Source organism: Scyliorhinus canicula, chromosome 10 (genome assembly GCF_902713615.1).
Source record: "Scyliorhinus canicula chromosome 10, sScyCan1.1, whole genome shotgun sequence".
Lineage (NCBI taxonomy): Eukaryota > Metazoa > Chordata > Chondrichthyes > Carcharhiniformes > Scyliorhinidae > Scyliorhinus > Scyliorhinus canicula.
This window is the reverse complement of record NC_052155.1, coordinates 189,529,894-189,553,514: the sequence shown is the minus strand read 5'-3', so window position 1 is coordinate 189,553,514 and position 23,621 is coordinate 189,529,894. Positions and strand designations below refer to the sequence as shown.

Below are 23,621 nucleotides of genomic sequence, written 5' to 3'. Positions count from 1 at the left end.
CTCCACCCAGACAGTCACCCAAGGCCGGAATTGAACCTGGGTGCCTGGCGCTGTGAGGCAGCAGTACTAACCACCGGGCCACCGCGCGCTTTGTGTAGTGCACGCTGTACAATGGGATGATGACAGTTACACGCTTTGACATCACAGGCAATGACAGACACACTGCCAAAACATTTCCTGATTATGATGTCATGCATTTTGTTAGCTGCCGAGCAACTAAATATTTTGGTTGAGTTCACTGCGGAGGAGCTCAATCAGGCCAATTTTATGGCTTGAAAATGCAGGTTCATATCACACTCTCATTGAACTGGGCTTTCTTGGGACCTTTGTCAGAACCAGCCTGGGATAGGGTGAAAGAAGAAATGTTGCTTCTGGATGATCGAGCTGTGTTGAGCAATATCTCTGTTGATGATGGCTCCCAGATTCCTCAGCATAGGGTGCTGTGGAAACATTGATCAGACAGATACAAATCCAGGATTTTCTTTTGAGAGTTTTCAGGTTTGTGCAGCTGTCTCACTGTTTAATGTTTTTCAGAAAACAATGATCAATGTTAATGTAGTTAATCTTTAGTTGAGGTCCAGCACCCAGAAACTGTTGTGAAAACTTTTAACCTTGTGATGAATGTAGTAATTGATAAATATTTTATATTTGTGGCAGTAATGTTATTAAAAATCCTGGTTTAAAATAAATGCAGGCAGTGTGTCTATTAATGCTGTAATTAAGAAGTCATAAAAGGTAAGGCAACTATGGTTTCTAACCATTTTGTTGTTTGCATATGGCTAATGGGACATTGTTTTGATTGCTGAGGATTCCCTGGGGTGTAAATAATTTATGAGGGTGTGTATTTAGTCCTTCCTGAGCAGGTCATGGGACAACTTGGAGGGATACAGATAATGTAAGTAATGTGAGAAGCCAGGTCTGTCTGTAGTTTTGCAGTCTGCTAGAAGTTGAAGTTGAACATCAATTTTCCATTGAATTGAAGACCATAAGATAGCAGAGCAGAATTAGGCCATTCGGTCCATCAAATCTGCTCCGCCATTTGATCATGGCTGATATGTTCCTCATCCTGAATTCTCCTGCCTTTGAGTCTGGGGATCTGGACACACACACATAGTTCTTTCCAGGATACAGGAACTTGCGATCGAGGTACAGGTGAAAGAACTCAAAGAGAATTTCAAAGAAATGAAGAAAGGCTGCCATTTTATCCATAGAAGCTTCAATTGGGCTACCACAGCACCCCTCTTTTCCCGATGTTGGCGAATATTAGTCAAAGATGACTCTTGTATATTGACAAATACCAGTATCTTACCAGCTAATGGTCTCCAATTTAGATATCATCTTCCTGCAACCTTGATAGTTTTTGCGTGAAATATATTAGTGACTCTGCAATATTGTCTTCAGGGACCAGGTGGCTAGCTCATTAAAGTTAGGGAATGTTATATAAACTACAGGTAGCTGTAAACAATAGGGATGATTTTCATCCCCTACTCAGCGCAAGAGTCATCCCACGATTTACGGTCCAGTTCCTGCAAATGTACAGATCTCTGCCAATTCCCTTAAAACGGGCTGCCCAGTGGATGTCTGAGAACAGGCAGGAATGTTATGGCCCACACAGATCAGGATTCTCTGATGTCAATCAGATCCCAATGCAATTGGCATCAGGCAGAAGGTGCAGAAGTCTGAAGACTCGCACATCCAGACATAGGAACAGCTTCTTCCCCACAGCTACAAGACTCCTCAACGTCTCCCCCTTGGACTGATCTGTTCCCTGTAAGAACACTATTCACGACGCCCTAGGCTGCTCTTGCTCATGTATTTGCTTTGTTTGGCCCCTTGTTCCGCACTGTAACCAATCCCTGTTTGTCGATGTACCATTTGTCAATGTTCTCTGTTGATTATTCTTTTGTCTACTATGTACATACTGTGCACATTCCCTCGGCCGCAGAAAAATACTTTTCACTATACTTCGGTACATGTGACAATAAATTAAATCAAATCAAAATCAATCAATTGCAAAGCACTAGTGGATGGACGATGCGCTATGCCCATTCGGAATTGGCAAAGAGCAGCTTAATCTGCAGGTGCTTAAATGGTGTTCAATACCAAATCTGACCTGTTCCATTTTTAAAAATGTGGGGGCGAAACCCACGCAAACACGGGGAGAATGTGCAATCTCCACACAGACAGTGACCAAGAGCCGGGATTGAACCTGAGAGCTCGGCGCTGTGAGGCCGTAGTGCTAACCACTGCACCACTGTGCTGCCCCTGACCTGTTACATTGAGGGGATTTCGAGACTGTACAAAAAAAAACCCAGAATTTAAAAAAAATGACTTTTGTTGTCTCCCAGCTGTCCTCCGCGAGGATCCACATTCCTGACTTAGCCGCACTGGTTGAGTTCCGCAGTGTAACTTTCAGGTATCCTGCTCTTCCCAATCAGCAAATGGTACGGTAGCACAGTGGTTAGCACTGCTGCCTCACAGCACCAGGGTCCCAGGTTCAATTCCAGCCTCAGGTGAGTGTCTGTGTGGAGCCTGCACATTCCCCCCCCCCCCCCCCCGCGTTTGCGTGGGTTTCCTCCGGGTGCTCCGGTTTACTCCCATAGTCCAAAGATGTGCAGTTTAGGTGGATTGGCCATGATAAATTGCCCGAGTGTCCAAAGAAGAAGTATATGCAGTTTAACAATAAAATGCTGATGTGGTTCGGCCATAAAAGTGGCACCGGTGTCTGAGGACATCATTAGTGTAGCTGGGATAATTTCCTCGCCTGTTTCCCCACATGATGGTACTCAGCCAGACCTCTCCGTCGCCTCAAGTGTTGTCAGACTGCTTATTATCCACCCTGGATGGCCAAATTACACATTGGGAAGATCAAAACCATTGTCTTCTGCCATTGCTACAAATTCAGTTTCCTCGTCTCTGATTCTCTCTGCTCCCTGACACTGTCACAGGCCAAACCAGACAGACACTGGGGTAAAAAGCCAGTGAAAGTAGACCTTGGGAATGGGGTGCGATGGGAGATAATAATAATCTTTTATTGTCACAAGTATGAAGTTACTGTGAAAAGCCCCTGGTCGCCATATTCCGGCGCCTGTTCGGGTAAGCCGATAAGGGAATTGAACCCGCGCTGCTGGCTTTGTTCTGCATTACAAACCAGCTGTCTAGCCCACTGAGCTAAACCGGCTTGGGTGTCGCACTGTGACATTTTTCTTACCCCAAGGGATTACAGGCCAATGCCACAAAAATATTAACGAGAAAGAGAACTCGCACCTTCATGTTTTCATCTTCGTATCATGCAACATGCTCCCTCCTTAAATAGAATGACAAGTCACCGTGTACGCCATGGTTCAATGTCTAATTCTCCACCTGGAACTTGCCTCACAAACCCTTTTTGCATGTGACCCCTTACCACTTCAAACTCTCACGACAAAGGGTCTTTCCAGGATGTGTCCTCCCTCTTACACCAGCTGTCTGCTGGCACCAAGGACATATTCTCAAATCTCCACATTCTCATGTTTAAAATCTTTTTCTAGGAGAAGATACCAGCTCACAATGCAGGAGAGACAGGCCACCAGTACGACGTACCTCTACCAGCAACTGCTGAGGAGACATTCTGCTTTAGGTGTTGGCTATGATGAGGTCAGTCTGTCTGTGCCAGGTGAAGGTGAGTTTGAGGAATAAGCTTCCGATTAATTGACCGATATTTTCCCCTGACAATGAGATAGCTGCTTCCTGTCAGTCAACATCCGCCTGATGTTGAGCTTCTGGTTTCTGACCTTCAATCTTCAGCATAATGTGGGTCTTTCTCCTTCAGGGATTAAAGTCACTTCTGAATATCAAAGTTGTATAGGCCACAGCAAGCAGGCGCAATGCAGGATACCCATTCAGTATTGTACTGCAATCCCCTCCTTGATCCAGCAAGGTACCAAAACCTTCCCTTCAGGATCACCAAAACCTCTCTGGTTGTTGTTATCTTCAGCTGGCCAGTGTCAAAGTGAGGAGCTACAGGAGCTGGGCAGTGTCATAATATCCACTCATGTATATAATCAGATGCAGAGAGGCAGTGATTGACACACAGGATAACCAATGAACACACACGACACAGAACAACCAATCACCAGACAGGACACCACCACTATGAAGCCCACAGGGCATTAAGGCTCTCCCTCTCTCACAGGACACGGCTAGGGAGATTGTCGAAGTGCACAGGCCAATGAACATCATCACCATGTGATAGAGAGCTAGTCTAGTCAAGCCAGTAGGAGGTTATCAGTTAGATTAATAGAGTGTCAACCCACAGCAGATTATGTACAGCAATCAGCAGGTTCAATAAAACAGTGTTGGACCATCTCCTGTGTCGGAAGCCTGTTTCTAGTTTCACTGCATCCAGTTGTAGTCAACGCTGAACTAATTCACTTAACACATCATGGTACCAGGGAGCTATGAATTCTAACGAACCTACCTCGAGTGAATTTGCAACGACCAGCAGCATGGAAAAGATCCAGCCTCCTCCGCAGCTCCGGATCTCCGGCAACCTCGGCGGCAACTGGGAAGTCTTCAAACAGACGTTCTTCCTGTATATCGAGGCAGCATTGGACGCCAGAAAGATCGCGCTGTTCCTGTCGACTGCGGGGGACCATGCCATCCACATCTATAACTTGCTCACCTTTGCCGATGGCCAAGACAAGACGAAGTTCAAGACGGTTCTGCTGAAATTCGACAGCCACTGCGACATGGAGGTGAATGAGAGCTTTGAACGGTACATCTTTCAACAGAGGCTTCAGGGTAAGGATGAACCTTTTCAGTCCTTCTTGACCCATCTCCGCATCCTAACGCAGTCATGTAATTATGACTCGACGGCTGATTCTATGATCCGGGATCAGATCGTTTTCGGGGTCCAGTCCGACTCCCTGCGGGAGCAGCTCCTCAAAATCAAACAGTTGACCCTCTCTGTCGCCATCAAAACGTGCGTTGTCCATGAGCACGCCAGGAATCGTTACTCCCGCATCAGGGCAGCAGAAACTGCAAAACTGGCCTCCCACGAGGCAGATAAGGTGCAGGCCATCGCAAAAATGCAAGGCCTGAGCATCGGGGAGAGTGGCAGTTTCGCGCGCTTTTCCCGGGTCCCTACGCATGCGCATCACGACCTGGTGGACGATGAGGCCGAAGACCCTAATGTGCGAACGCTGGCCGACCGCACTGCGCAAGCGCGATGGCGCACAGAACGCGCTGACGTCAGCGTCATGACGTGTCCAAATTGTGGCTCCGCCCATTTAAAGCGACAATGTCCAGCCAAAGGAAGGCAATGTCTACACTGTGGAAAGCCTGGGCATTACGCGGCCTTTGCAGGTCCGCTCCACCGAGCAACAGCCAGCGATCCCAGCTGCAGCACAGACGTGTCCGCTGAGTACCAGGATTCTGATCCCGACAGCCCAACGGACCCCGATGCTGACTGCCTCGAGTCTCCATATCGGGTGGGCATCATCACCACACGCGAGCTGGTCTCCACCGCGCCTGCAAACTGCCTTTCAATCCTGAGTGTGGATCCTGACGAGTGTTGTGCTGTCATCATGGTCAACCAGTCTCGCATCCGATTTAAATTCAACACTGGCGCGTCTGCAAACCTATCACAGTCGGACCTCCACAGCATCCAAGACCAACCTAGCATTCTTCCACCAGCCTGCCAGCTCCTTGACTACAATGGCAATGCCATAGCTGCCAGTGGATCGTGTCAGCTAGGTGTATCTCACAAGGCAATCAAGGCGACGTTAAGATTAGAGATCATCCGGCCTGACAAGGCATCCTTGCTCTGTGCTCGCGCATGCAAACTCCTAAATCTGGTCCAACGCGTCCATGCCAGGTCCTCGACACCGGCGACTGCCTCGCCCAATGAGAATCTCCAGGCTGAGATAGACGACATTCTCACGCAATACCACAACGTGTTTGATGGGATGGGCACGCTCCCATATCGCTACAAGATATTGCTCAAGCCGAATGCCACCCCAGTCATCCATGCACCACGCCGGGTGCCGGCTCCTCTCAAGAATCGTCTGAAAACGCAGTTACGAGAGCTCCAAGATCAGGGCATCATTTCAAAGGTCACGGAACCAACAGACTGGGTCAGCTCCATGGTCTGCGTCAAGAAGCCGTCTGGTGAACTCCGCATTTGCATTGATCCCAAAGACCTGAATCGCAACATAATGCGAGAGCACTACCCGATCCCGAAGCATGAAGAGTTAACCTGTGAGATGGCTCATGCCAAATTCTTTACCAAGCTGGACGCCTCCCGTGGGTTCTGGCAGATACAGCTGGACGAGTCCAGTCGGAAGCTGTGCACGTTTAACACTCCGTTCGGCAGGTATTGCGACAACCGCATGCCTTTTGGTATCATCTCAGCTTATGAAGTATTTCATCGCATAATGGACCAAATGATGGAGGGCATCGAGGGGTGCGAGTCTATGTGGACGACGTGATCAGCTGGTCCACGACGCCCAAGGATCACATTGCTTGTCTCAAACAGGTTTTCCAGAGGATTCATGAAAACAGCCTCCAGCTCAACAGGGCCAAATGCTCATTTGGTCTATCCGCTATCAAGTTTCTGGGTGACCACATTTCACAGCAGGGTGTGCAACCTGACGCTGACAAGGTGCTGGCAATCAATGCCACGAAGAACCCAGAGGACAAAAAGGCGGTCCTCCGTTTCCTCGGGATGGTAAATTTTCTCAGAAAATTCATTCCCAATATGGCATCCCACACCATGGCCCTCCGGCATCTCATTAAAAAGTAGACAGTGTTCCAGTGGCTTTCCGCACATCAAGCAGAGTACCTTGAGCTGAAGGCGAAGCTCACCACAGCCCCAGTACTGGCGTTCTTTGACCCAACTAAGGATACCAGGATGTCCACAGACGCAAGCCAGGATGGCATTGGGGCAGTGCTCCTCCAGCGAGACGACTCCTCGTCTTGGGCTCCAGTGGCATACACCTCCAGGGCCATGAGTTCGACCGAACAACAGTATGCCCAGATCGAAAAGGAGTGCTTGGGTCTCCTGACAGGAATAGTCAAGTTTCATGACTACGTATACGGTATGCCAAAGTTCACAGTGGAAACAGACCACTCACCTATCGTCCACATAATCCAAAAGGATTTAAATGACATGACACCTCGGCTGCAGCGAATTCTTATTCGTCTCCGCCAATATGACTTCGAACTCCTCTACACACCGGGTAAGGAGCTGATCATCGCGGATGCCGTATCCCGATCCATCACCACGCCGCGTGAACAGGGCGACTTCATTTGCCACATTGGGGCACAGGTGCAGTTGTGTGCCAGCAACCTCCCAGCCACTGATGAACGAGTTGTCCAAATACGCGAAGAAACTGCCAAAGATCCTCTACTGCAGCGCGTGATGCAACACCTCGCCCATGGCTGGCAAAAGGGGCAGTGCCTCCCAGTTCTTCAACGTTAAGGACGAGCTAACGGTTGTTGAGGGGATCCTTCTTAAACTAGATAGAATCGTCATTCCCCAAAGCATGCAAACCATGGTGCTCAGACAGATCCATGAGGGTCACCTTGGGGTCGAGAAATGTCGATGCAGAGCTCGGCAGGCAGTTTACTGGCCTGGCATCAGCCAGGACATTGCCAACACAGTCCTCAACTGCACAACATGCCAGAAGTTTCAACCAGCTCAGCCCAAGGAAACGCTGCAACAGCACGAGATCGTGACTTCTCCGGGTCCAAGGTGGGGTAGATCCCTTTCTTGCAAATGGGCATGATTACATGCTCTTGGTCGACTACTTCTCCAGCTACCCGGAAGTGGTGAAACTGTTGGACCTCACATCCAAGTCAGTCATCAAAGCCTGCAAAGAGACGTTTGCCAGGCATGGGATACCACTCACAGTAATGAGTGACAATGGTCCATGTTTATACAGCCAAGAGTGGTTCGACTTTGCACGATCCTACCACTTCAGTCACATCACATCCAGTCCCCATTACCCGCAATCAAACGGGAAGGCCGAGAAAGGGGTCCATATTGTCAAGCGGTTGCTGTGCAAGGCTGCAGACTCAGCCTCGGATTTCAACCTGGCGCTGTTGGCATACAGGGCAACCCCTCTGTCCACTGGTTTGTCTCCGGTGCAGCTGCTCATGAACCGCAACCTGAGGATGACTGTTCCAGCCATCCATGTCCCAGACCTTGACCACCTCACGGTGCTGCAGAATGTGCAGCGGTCCAGGGACCAGCAGAAGAACGTATGATGCTCATGCCACGGATCTGCCTGCGCTGGCTCCAGAAGATGTTGTTCGCATTGAGTTGCCTGAGGGAGGTTGGTCAGCCCCAGCTGTTGTCATCAGACAGGCTATCCCCAGGTCTTTCGTTGTTCAAATGGCTGATGGCTCCATTCTACAGCGCAACAGGAGGGCGCTGCACAAAGTTCCCTGCCCACCACCTGACCTCACTTCTCCGCATGTCATCATGCCTCCTCCGGACATCTTGCACCAGAAGGCCACCGAAATGGCAGCCATCCCGCCTGTCCAGGTGCTGGCGTCCCCCCCTCCACCTCTGAGGCGATTGACAAGAATTTGTCGCCCACCACAAAGACTGAATCGATAGACTTAAATCTTGTAAATTTTGTTCAGTTTGCTCTGTATCTGCACGATAGACACCTTCCCATGTACATATGTTCATTCATTCACCACTTGTACATAGTTACGCATGCATATACAGCCACGTTCCAAAATTTATTTTAAAAAGTGGAGATGTCATAATATCCACTCACTGTGGCTTCACAGCGCCAGGGTCCCAGGTTCGATTCCCCACTGGGTCACTGTCTGTGCGGAGTCTGCACGTTCTTCCCGTGTCTGCGTGGGTTTCCTCCGGGTGCTCCGATTTCCTCCCACAGTCCAAGTACGTGCAGATTAGGTGGATTGGCTATGATAAATTGCCCTTAGTGACCAAAAAGGTTCGGAAGGGTTATTGGGTTACGGGGATAGGGTGGAAGTGAGGGCTTAAGTGGGTCGGGTCGGTGCAGACTCGTTGGGCCGCATGGCCTCCTTCTGCACTGTATGTACTATGTTCATGTATATAATGAGATGCAGAGAGGCAGTGATTGACACACAGGATAACCAGTGAACACAGAACAACAAATCACCAGACAGGACACCACCACCATAAAGCCAACAGGGCATAAAGACTCTCCCTCTCTCACAGGACACAGCTAAGGAGATAGCTAGAGTGCACAAGCCAGTGAACATCATCACCATGTGATAGAGAGCTAGTCTGGTCAAGCCAGTAGGAGGTTATCAGTTAGGTTAATAGAGCGTCAACCCACAGCAGATTATGTACAGCAATCAGCAAGTTCAATAAAACAGTGTTGGACCATCTCCTGTGTCGGAAGCCTGTGTCTAGTCTCATTGCATCCAGTTGCAGTCAACGTTGAACTAACTCACTTAACACACTTTCTCACTTTCATTAACGTGAAGAATTCATTGATCTTGGAGCGAGGGAGTGGAATCACCCACTGATCAGCAAGTTCAGTGTGTCTCCAGCCTGACCCGCAGTGATGACATTATTGTCTTCTGAACTATGGGGAAACCAGCAGGGTGTGAGAACTGAATGGTGCTACTGTACTGCTGCCTTAAATCATACCAAAATGGATCAATCTCACAGGGTCGGCTGAGGTGGGGGGCGGGGGGGGGGGGGGGGGGGCTCTTCCTCCATCTGACCATTCAGCATCATTTACATTTCAAACAAGTGGTTGGAGGAGTTAGACACTACAAATAATTATTATCCCCTCCACCATTCCTACCAACCCCATAACTGTCAAATCTATTCACTGCCCCAGGAAACAGCCCATGATATCAATTCACTGAGCATGCTATGCAATAGCAGGCAATTAATAAGTTCTGGCTGGCTGCCAGGTTGATATCAATGACATGAATGGAATGAAGAGAAACCAAACGTCAGGAGCTCTTGGCATACCAAACATGAATGTTCATTCAATCAACATGAGTGTATTAACCTTCCTTTGACTGATTGAAACTAAGCATTAGGTGAATATGAATACCTTTTCCTGTAACGTACATTGCTAGCTGCTTGAATTATTGATTATTTCCTCAGCCTGAAAGGCTATCTCAATACTTTAAAGTAAATTGAAGATCAAATAGCAATTCTGTAATGGTGCTTAGAAACTCTTACACAGAAACTCTTACACAGAAACTGACACAGAAACTCTTACACAGAAACTGACACAGAAACTCTTACACAGAAACTCTTACACAGAAACTCTTACACAGAAACTGACACAGAAACTCTTACACAGAAACTCTTACACAGAAACTGACACAGAAACTCTTACACAGAATCTCTTACACAGAAACTCTTACACAGAAATTGACACAGAAACACTTACACAGAAACTGACACAGAAACTCTTACACAGAAACTGACACAGAAACTCTTACACAGAAACTGACACAGAAACTCTTACACAGAAACTGACACAGAAACTCTGACACACACACTCTTACACAGAAACTTACACAGAAACTCTTACTCAGAAACTGACACAGAAACTCTGACACAGAAACTTACACAGAAACTCTTACACAGGAAATCTTACACAGAAATTGACACAGAAACTCTGACACAGAAACTGACACAGAAACTCTGACACAGAAACTGACACACAAACTCTGACACACAAACTCTTACACAGAAACTTACACAGAAACTCTTACACAGAAACTGACACAGAAACTCTGACACAGAAACTCTTACACAGAAACTCTTACACAGAAACTGACACAGAAACTTACACAGAAACTCTTACTCAGAAACTTACACAGAAACTCTTACTCAGAAACTGACTCAGAAACTCTTACACAGAAAATCTTACTCAGAAACTGACACAGAAACTCTGACACACAAACTCTTACACAGAAACTTACACAGAAACTCTTACACAGAAACTCTTACATAGAAACTGACACAGAAACTCTTACACAGAAACTTACACAGAAACTCTTACACAGAAACTCTTATTCAGAAACTGACACAGAAACTCTGACACAGAAACTCTTACACAGAAACTGACACAGAAACTCTTACACAGAAACTGACACAGAAACTCTTACACAGAAACTGACACAGAAAACCTTACACAGAAACTGACACAGAAACTCTTACACAGAAACTGACACAGAAACTCTTACACAGAATCTCTTATACAGAAACTGACACAGAAACCCTGACACAGAAACTGACACACAAACTCTGACACAGAAACTGACACACAAACTCTGACACACAAAATCTTACACAGGAACTTACACAGAAACTCTTACACAGAAACTGACACAGAAACTTACACAGAAACTCTTACACAGAAACTGACACAGAAACTCTGACACACAAACTCTTACACATAAACTTACACAGAAACTCTTACACAGAAACTGACACAGAAACTCTGACACACAAACTCTTACACAGAAACTTACACAGAAACTCTTACACAGAAACTGACACAGAAACTCTGACACAGAAACTTACACAGAAAATCTTACTCAGAAACTGACACATAAACTCTTACACAGAAACTTACACAGAAACTCTTACTCAGAAACTGACACAGAAACTCTGACACAGAAACTTACACAGAAACTCTTACACAGAAAATCTTACTCAGAAACTGACACAGAAACTCTGACACACAAACTCTTACACAGAAACTTACACAGAAACTCTTACACAGAAACTGACACAGAAACTCTTACACAGAAACTGACACAGAAACTCTTACACAGAAACTCTTACACAGAAACTGACACAGAAACTCTTACACAGAAACTCTTATTCAGAAACTGACACAGAAACTCTTACACAGAAACTGACACAGAAACTCTTACACAGAAACTGACACAGAAACTATTACACAGAAACTGACACAGAAACTCTTACACAGAAACTGACACAGAAACTCTTACACAGAAACTGACACAGAAACTCTTACACAGAATCTCTTACACAGAAACTGACACAGAAACTCTGACACAGAAACTCTGACACAGAAACTCTTACACAGAAAATCTTACTCAGAAACTGACACAGAAACTCTGACACACAAACTCTTACACAGAAACTTACACAGAAACTCTTACACAGAAACTCTTACACAGAAACTGACACAGAAACTCTTACACAGAAACTGACACAGAAACTCTTACACAGAAACTCTTATTCAGAAACTGACACAGAAACTCTGACACAGAAACTCTTACACAGAAACTGTCACAGAAACTCTTACACAGAAACTGACACAGAAACTCTTACACAGAATCTCTTACACAGAAACTGACACAGAAACTCTGACACAGAAACTCTGACACAGAAACTCTTACATAGGAACTCTTACACAGAAACTCTTACACAGAAACTGACACAGAAACTTACACAGAAACTCTTACTCAGAAACTGACACAGAAACTCTGACACAGAAACTTACAGAAACTCTTACACAGAAAATCTTACTCAGAAACTGACACAGAAACTCTGACACACAAACTCTTACACAGAAACTTACACAGAAACTCTTACACAGAAACTGACACAGAAACTCTTACACAGAAACTGACACAGAAACTCTGACACACACACTCTTACACAGAAACTTACACAGAAGTAAATTGAAGATCAAATAGCAATTATGTAATGGTGCTTAGAAACTCTTACACAGAAACTCTTACACAGAAACTGACACAGAAACTCTTACACAGAAACTGACACAGAAACTCTTACACAGAAACTCTTACACAGAAACTCTTACACAGAAACTGACACAGAAACTCTTACACAGAAACTCTTACACAGAAACTGACACAGAAACTCTTACACAGAATCTCTTACACAGAAACTCTTACACAGAAATTGACACAGAAACACTTACACAGAAACTGACACAGAAACTCTTACACAGAAACTGACACAGAAACTCTTACACAGAAACTGACACAGAAACTCTTACACAGAAACTGACACAGAAACTCTGACACACACACTCTTACACAGAAACTTACACAGAAACTCTTACTCAGAAACTGACACAGAAACTCTGACACAGAAACTTACACAGAAACTCTTACACAGGAAATCTTACACAGAAATTGACACAGAAACTCTGACACAGAAACTGACACAGAAACTCTGACACAGAAACTGACACACAAACTCTGACACACAAACTCTTACACAGAAACTTACACAGAAACTCTTACACAGAAACTGACACAGAAACTCTGACACAGAAACTCTTACACAGAAACTCTTACACAGAAACTGACACAGAAACTTACACAGAAACTCTTACTCAGAAACTGACACAGAAACTCTGACACAGAAACTTACACAGAAACTCTTACACAGAAAATCTTACTCAGAAACTGACACAGAAACTCTGACACACAAACTCTTACACAGAAACTTACACAGAAACTCTTACACAGAAACTCTTATTCAGAAACTGACACAGAAACTCTGACACAGAAACTCTTACACAGAAACTGACACAGAAACTCTTACACAGAAACTGACACAGAAACTCTTACACAGAAACTGACACAGAAAACCTTACACAGAAACTGACACAGAAACTCTTACACAGAAACTGACACAGAAACTCTTACACAGAATCTCTTATACAGAAACTGACACAGAAACTCTGACACAGAAACTGACACACAAACTCTGACACAGAAACTGACACACAAACTCTGACACACAAAATCTTACACAGGAACTTACACAGAAACTCTTACACAGAAACTGACACAGAAACTTACACAGAAACTCTTACACAGAAACTGACACAGAAACTCTGACACACAAACTCTTACACATAAACTTACACAGAAACTCTTACACAGAAACTGACACAGAAACTCTGACACACAAACTCTTACACAGAAACTTACACAGAAACTCTTACACAGAAACTGACACAGAAACTCTGACACAGAAACTTACACAGAAAATCTTACTCAGAAACTGACACATAAACTCTTACACAGAAACTTACACAGAAACTCTTACTCAGAAACTGACACAGAAACTCTGACACAGAAACTTACACAGAAAATCTTACTCAGAAACTGACACAGAAACTCTGACACACAAACTCTTACACAGAAACTTACACAGAAACTCTTACACAGAAACTGACACAGAAACTCTTACACAGAAACTGACACAGAAACTCTTACACAGAAACTCTTACACAGAAACTGACACAGAAACTCTTACACAGAAACTCTTATTCAGAAACTGACACAGAAACTCTTACACAGAAACTGACACAGAAACTCTTACACAGAAACTGACACAGAAACTCTTACACAGAAACTGACACAGAAACTCTTACACAGAAACTGACACAGAAACTCTTACACAGAAACTGACACAGAAACTCTTACACAGAATCTCTTACACAGAAACTGACACAGAAACTCTGACACAGAAACTCTGACACAGAAACTCTTACACAGAAAATCTTACTCAGAAACTGACACAGAAACTCTGACACACAAACTCTTACACAGAAACTTACACAGAAACTCTTACACAGAAACTCTTACACAGAAACTGACACAGAAACTCTTACACAGAAACTGACACAGAAACTCTTACACAGAAACTCTTATTCAGAAACTGACACAGAAACTCTGACACAGAAACTCTTACACAGAAACTGTCACAGAAACTCTTACACAGAAACTGACACAGAAACTCTTACACAGAATCTCTTACACAGAAACTGACACAGAAACTCTGACACAGAAACTCTGACACAGAAACTCTTACATAGGAACTCTTACACAGAAACTCTTACACAGAAACTGACACAGAAACTTACACAGAAACTCTTACTCAGAAACTGACACAGAAACTCTGACACAGAAACTTACACAGAAACTCTTACACAGAAAATCTTACTCAGAAACTGACACAGAAACTCTGACACACAAACTCTTACACAGAAACTTACACAGAAACTCTTACACAGAAACTGACACAGAAACTCTTACACAGAAACTGACACAGAAACTCTTACACAGAAACTCTTACACAGAAACTGACACAGAAACTCTTACACAGAAACTTACACAGAAACTCTTACACAGAAACTCTTATTCAGAAACTGACACAGAAACTCTTACACAGAAACTGACACAGAAACCCTTACACAGAAACTGACACAGAAACTCTTACACAGAAACTGACACAGAAACTCTTACACAGAATCTCTTACACAGAAACTGACACAGAAACTCTGACACAGAAACTGACACACAAACTCTGACACACAAACTCTTACACAGAAACTTACACAGAAACTCTTACACAGAAACCGACACACAAACTCTGACACAGAAACTCTTACACAGAAACTCTTACACAGAAACTGACACAGAAACTCTTACACAGAAACTCTTACACAGAAACTGACACAGAAACCCTTACACAGAAACTGACACAGAAACTCTTACACAGAAACTGACACAGAAACTCTTACACAGAATCTCTTATACAGAAACTGACACAGAAACTCTGACACAGAAACTGACACACAAACTCTGACACAGAAACTGACACACAAACTGTGACACACAAAATCTTACACAGGAACTTACACAGAAACTCTTACACAGAAACTGACACAGAAACTTACACAGAAACTCTTACACAGAAACTGACACAGAAACTCTGACACACAAACTCTTACACATAAACTTACACAGAAACTCTTACACAGAAACTGACACAGAAACTCTGACACACAAACTCATACACAGAAACTTACACAGAAACTCTTATTCAGAAACTTACACAGAAACTCTTACACAGAAACTGACACAGAAACTCTGACACAGAAACTTACACAGAAACTCTTACACAGAAAATCTTACTCAGAAACTGACACATAAACTCTTACACAGAAACTTACACAGAAACTCTTACTCAGAAACTGACACAGAAACTCTGACACAGAAACTTACACAGAAACTCTTACACAGAAAATCTTACTCAGAAACTGACACAGAAACTCTGACACACAAACTCTTACACAGAAACTTACACAGAAACTCTTACACAGTAACTGACACAGAAACTCTTACACAGAAACTGACACAGAAACTCTTACACAGAAACTCTTACAGAGAAACTGACACAGAAACTCTTACACAGAAACTCTTATTCAGAAACTGACACAGAAACTCTTACACAGAAACTGACACAGAAACTCTTACACAGAAACTGACACAGAAACTCTTACACAGAAACTGACACAGAAACTCTTACACAGAAACTGACACAGAAACTCTTACACAGAATCTCTTACACAGAAACTGACACAGAAACTCTGACACAGAAACTCTGACACAGAAACTCTGACACAGAAAATCTTACTCAGAAACTGACACAGAAACGCTGACACACAAACTCTTACACAGAAACTTACACAGAAACTCTTACACAGAAACTCTTACACAGAAACTGACACAGAAACTCTTACACAGAAACTCTTACACAGAAACTGACACAGAAACTCTTACACAGAAACTCTTATTCAGAAACTGACACAGAAACTCTGACACAGAAACTCTTACACAGAAACTGACACAGAAACTCTTACACAGAAACTGACACAGAAACTCTTACATAGAAACTGACACAGAAACTCTTACACACAAACTGACACAGAAACTCTTACACAGAATCTCTTACACAGAAACTGACACAGAAACTCTGACACAGAAACTCTGACACAGAAACTCTTACATAGGAACTCTTACACAGAAACTCTTACACAGAAACTGACACAGAAACTTACACAGAAACTCTTACTCAGAAACTGACACAGAAACTCTGACACAGAAACTTACAGAAACTCTTACACAGAAAATCTTACTCAGAAACTGACACAGAAACTCTGACACAGAAACTGACACAGAAACTCTGACACAGAAACTGACACAGAAACTCTGACACAGAAACTCTGACACAGAAACTCTTACATAGGAACTCTTACACAGAAACTCTTACACAGAAACTGACACAGAAACTTACACAGAAACTCTTACTCAGAAACTGACACAGAAACTCTGACACAGAAACTTACAGAAACTCTTACACAGAAACTCTTACACAGAAACTGACACAGAAACTCTTACACAGAAACTCTTACACAGAAACTGACACAGAAACTCTTACACAGAATCTCTTACACAGAAACTCTTACACAGAAATTGACACAGAAACACTTACACAGAAACTGACACAGAAACTCTTACACAGAAACTGACACAGAAACTCTTACACAGAAACTGACACAGAAACTCTTACACAGAAACTGACACAGAAACTCTGACACACAAACTCTTACACAGAAACTTACACAGAAACTCTTACACAGAAACTGACACAGAAACTCTGACACAGAAACTCTTACACAGAAACTCTTACACAGAAACTGACACAGAAACTTACACAGAAACTCTTACTCAGAAACTTACACAGAAACTCTTACTCAGAAACTGACTCAGAAACTCTTACACAGAAAATCTTACTCAGAAACTGACACAGAAACTCTGACACACAAACTCTTACACAGAAACTTACACAGAAACTCTTACACAGAAACTCTTACATAGAAACTGACACAGAAACTCTTACACAGAAACTTACACAGAAACTCTTACACAGAAACTCTTATTCAGAAACTGACACAGAAACTCTGACACAGAAACTCTTACACAGAAACTGACACAGAAACTCTTACACAGAAACTGACACAGAAACTCTTACACAGAAACTGACACAGAAAACCTTACACAGAAACTGACACAGAAACTCTTACACAGAAACTGACACAGAAACTCTTACACAGAATCTCTTATACAGAAACTGACACAGAAACTCTGACACAGAAACTGACACACAAACTCTGACACAGAAACTGACACACAAACTCTGACACACAAAATCTTACACAGGAACTTACACAGAAACTCTTACACAGAAACTGACACAGAAACTTACACAGAAACTCTTACACAGAAACTGACACAGAAACTCTGACACACAAACTCTTACACATAAACTTACACAGAAACTCTTACACAGAAACTGACACAGAAACTCTGACACACAAACTCTTACACAGAAACTTACACAGAAACTCTTACACAGAAACTGACACAGAAACTCTGACACAGAAACTTACACAGAAAATCTTACTCAGAAACTGACACATAAACTCTTACACAGAAACTTACACAGAAACTCTTACTCAGAAACTGACACAGAAACTCTGACACAGAAACTTACACAGAAACTCTTACACAGAAAATCTTACTCAGAAACTGACACAGAAACTCTGACACACAAACTCTTACACAGAAACTTACACAGAAACTCTTACACAGAAACTGACACAGAAACTCTTACACAGAAACTGACACAGAAACTCTTACACAGAAACTCTTACACAGAAACTGACACAGAAACTCTTACACAGAAACTCTTATTCAGAAACTGACACAGAAACTCTTACACAGAAACTGACACAGAAACTCTTACACAGAAACTGACACAGAAACTATTACACAGAAACTGACACAGAAACTCTTACACAGAAACTGACACAGAAACTCTTACACAGAAACTGACACAGAAACTCTTACACAGAATCTCTTACACAGAAACTGACACAGAAACTCTGACACAGAAACTCTGACACAGAAACTCTTACACAGAAAATCTTACTCAGAAACTGACACAGAAACTCTGACACACAAACTCTTACACAGAAACTTACACAGAAACTCTTACACAGAAACTCTTACACAGAAACTGACACAGAAACTCTTACACAGAAACTGACACAGAAACTCTTACACAGAAACTCTTATTCAGAAACTGACACAGAAACTCTGACACAGAAACTCTTACACAGAAACTGTCACAGAAACTCTTACACAGAAACTGACACAGAAACTCTTACACAGAATCTCTTACACAGAAACTGACACAGAAACTCTGACACAGAAACTCTGACACAGAAACTCTTACATAGGAACTCTTACACAGAAACTCTTACACAGAAACTGACACAGAAACTTACACAGAAACTCTTACTCAGAAACTGACACAGAAACTCTGACACAGAAACTTACAGAAACTCTTACACAGAAAATCTTACTCAGAAACTGACACAGAAACTCTGACACACAAACTCTTACACAGAAACTTACACAGAAACTCTTACACAGAAACTGACACAGAAACTCTTACACAGAAACTGACACAGAAACTCTGACACACACACTCTTACACAGAAACTTACACAGAAGTAAATTGAAGATCAAATAGCAATTATGTAATGGTGCTTAGAAACTCTTACACAGAAACTCTTACACAGAAACTGACACAGAAACTCTTACACAGAAACTGACACAGAAACTCTTACACAGAAACTCTTACACAGAAACTCTTACACAGAAACTGACACAGAAACTCTTACACAGAAACTCTTACACAGAAACTGACACAGAAACTCTTACACAGAATCTCTTACACAGAAACTCTTACACAGAAATTGACACAGAAACACTTACACAGAAACTGACACAGAAACTCTTACACAGAAACTGACACAGAAACTCTTACACAGAAACTGACACAGAAACTCTTACACAGAAACTGACACAGAAACTCTGACACACACACTCTTACACAGAAACTTACACAGAAACTCTTACTCAGAAACTGACACAGAAACTCTGACACAGAAACTTACACAGAAACTCTTACACAGGAAATCTTACACAGAAATTGACACAGAAACTCTGACACAGAAACTGACACAGAAACTCTGACACAGAAACTGACACACAAACTCTGACACACAAACTCTTACACAGAAACTTACACAGAAACTCTTACACAGAAACTGACACAGAAACTCTGACACAGAAACTCTTACACAGAAACTCTTACACAGAAACTGACACAGAAACTTACACAGAAACTCTTACTCAGAAACTGACACAGAAACTCTGACACAGAAACTTACACAGAAACTCTTACACAGAAAATCTTACTCAGAAACTGACACAGAAACTCTGACACACAAACTCTTACACAGAAACTTACACAGAAACTCTTACACAGAAACTCTTACATAGAAACTGACACAGAAACTCTTACACAGAAACTTACACAGAAACTCTTACACAGAAACTCTTATTCAGAAACTGACACAGAAACTCTGACACAGAAACTCTTACACAGAAACTGACACAGAAACTCTTACACAGAAACTGACACAGAAACTCTTACACAGAAACTGACACAGAAAACCTTACACAGAAACTGACACAGAAACTCTTACACAGAAACTGACACAGAAACTCTTACACAGAATCTCTTATACAGAAACTGACACAGAAACTCTGACACAGAAACTGACACACAAACTCTGACACAGAAACTGACACACAAACTCTGCCACACAAAATCTTACACAGGAACTTACACAGAAACTCTTACACAGAAACTGACACAGAAACTTACACAGAAACTCTTACACAGAAACTGACACAGAAACTCTGACACACAAACTCTTACACATAAACTTACACAGAAACTCTTACACAGAAACTGACACAGAAACTCTGACACACAAACTCTTACACAGAAACTTACACAGAAACTCTTACACAGAAACTGACACAGAAACTCTGACACAGAAACTTACACAGAAAATCTTACTCAGAAACTGACACATAAACTCTTACACAGAAACTTACACAGAAACTCTTACTCAGAAACTGACACAGAAACTCTGACACAGAAACTTACACAGAAACTCTTACACAGAAAATCTTACTCAGAAACTGACACAGAAACTCTGACACACAAACTCTTACACAGAAACTTACACAGAAACTCTTACACAGAAACTGACACACAAACTCTTACACAGAAACTGACACAGAAACTCTTACACAGAAACTCTTACACAGAAACTGACACAGAAACTCTTACACAGAAACTCTTATTCAGAAACTGACACAGAAACTCTTACACAGAAACTGACACAGAAACTCTTACACAGAAACTGACACAGAAACTCTTACACAGAAACTGACACAGAAACTCTTACACAGAAACTGACACAGAAACTCTTACACAGAAACTGACACAGAAACTCTTACACAGAATCTCTTACACAGAAACTGACACAGAAACTCTGACACAGAAACTCTGACACAGAAACTCTTACACAGAAAATCTTACTCAGAAACTGACACAGAAACTCTGACACACAAACTCTTACACAGAAACTTACACAGAAACTCTTACACAGAAACTCTTACACAGAAACTGACACAGAAACTCTTACACAGAAACTGACACAGAAACTCTTACACAGAAACTCTTATTCAGAAACTGACACAGAAACTCTGACACAGAAACTCTTACACAGAAACTGTCACAGAAACTCTTACACAGAAACTGACACAGAAACTCTTACACAGAATCTCTTACACAGAAACTGACACAGAAACTCTGACACAGAAACTCTGACACAGAAACTCTTACATAGGAACTCTTACACAGAAACTCTTACACAGAAACTGACACAGAAACTTACACAGAAACTCTTACTCAGAAACTGACACAGAAACTCTGACACAGAAACTTACACAGAAACTCTTACACAGAAAATCTTACTCAGAAACTGACACAGAAACTCTGACACACAAACTCTTACACAGAAACTTACACAGAAACTCTTACACAGAAACTGACACAGAAACTCTTACACAGAAACTGACACAGAAACTCTTACACAGAAACTCTTACACAGAAACTGACACAGAAACTCTTACACAGAAACTTACACAGAAACTCTTACACAGAAACTCTTATTCAGAAACTGACACAGAAACTCTTACACAGAAACTGACACAGAAACCCTTACACAGAAACTGACACAGAAACTCTTACACAGAAACTGACACAGAAACTCTTACACAGAATCTCTTACACAGAAACTGACACAGAAACTCTGACACAGAAACTGACACACAAACTCTGACACACAAACTCTTACACAGAAACTTACACAGAAACTCTTACACAGAAACCGACACACAAACTCTGACACAGAAACTCTTACACAGAAACTCTTACACAGAAACTGACACAGAAACTCTTACACAGAAACTCTTACACAGAAACTGACACAGAAACCCTTACACAGAAACTGACACAGAAACTCTTACACAGAAACTGACACAGAAACTCTTACACAGAATCTCTTATACAGAAACTGACACAGAAACTCTGACACAGAAACTGACACACAAACTCTGACACAGAAACTGACACACAAACTGTGACACACAAAATCTTACACAGGAACTTACACAGAAACTCTTACACAGAAACTGACACAGAAACTTACACAGAAACTCTTACACAGAAACTGACACAGAAACTCTGACACACAAACTCTTACACATAAACTTACACAGAAACTCTTACACAGAAACTGACACAGAAACTCTGACACACAAACTCATACACAGAAACTTACACAGAAACTCTTATTCAGAAACTTACACAGAAACTCTTACACAGAAACTGACACAGAAACTCTGACACAGAAACTTACACAGAAACTCTTACACAGAAAATCTTACTCAGAAACTGACACATAAACTCTTACACAGAAACTTACACAGAAACTCTTACTCAGAAACTGACACAGAAACTCTGACACAGAAACTTACACAGAAACTCTTACACAGAAAATCTTACTCAGAAACTGACACAGAAACTCTGACACACAAACTCTTACACAGAAACTTACACAGAAACTCTTACACAGTAACTGACACAGAAACTCTTACACAGAAACTGACACAGAAACTCTTACACAGAAACTCTTACAGAGAAACTGACACAGAAACTCTTACACAGAAACTCTTATTCAGAAACTGACACAGAAACTCTTACACAGAAACTGACACAGAAACTCTTACACAGAAACTGACACAGAAACTCTTACACAGAAACTGACACAGAAACTCTTACACAGAAACTGACACAGAAACTCTTACACAGAATCTCTTACACAGAAACTGACACAGAAACTCTGACACAGAAACTCTGACACAGAAACTCTGACACAGAAAATCTTACTCAGAAACTGACACAGAAACGCTGACACACAAACTCTTACACAGAAACTTACACAGAAACTCTTACACAGAAACTCTTACACAGAAACTGACACAGAAACTCTTACACAGAAACTCTTACACAGAAACTGACACAGAAACTCTTACACAGAAACTCTTATTCAGAAACTGACACAGAAACTCTGACACAGAAACTCTTACACAGAAACTGACACAGAAACTCTTACACAGAAACTGACACAGAAACTCTTACATAGAAACTGACACAGAAACTCTTACACACAAACTGACACAGAAACTCTTACACAGAATCTCTTACACAGAAACTGACACAGAAACTCTGACACAGAAACTCTGAC

At 42.4% G+C, this 23,621-nt stretch overlaps 1 protein-coding gene across 2 annotated transcripts in view; it reads left to right on the top strand.

Annotated features, from left to right (window-relative positions):
* The first annotated feature begins 288 nt into the window (after window positions 1–288).
* LOC119972863 (septin-7) overlaps window positions 289–23,621 on the top strand; it is a 224,269-nt gene continuing 200,936 nt past the window's right edge. Inside the window, exons 1-3 of one of the 2 annotated variants that reach the window (XM_038810371.1) lie at window positions 289–498; window positions 3,531–3,661; window positions 8,035–8,036. In XM_038810371.1, coding sequence (XP_038666299.1) covers window positions 3,550–3,661; window positions 8,035–8,036 — 114 coding nt within the window. In that variant the 5' untranslated portion in view covers window positions 289–498; window positions 3,531–3,549. The remainder of the gene's footprint in view (window positions 499–3,530; window positions 3,662–8,034; window positions 8,037–23,621) is intronic. The other variant, XM_038810372.1, reaches the window with a different exon arrangement.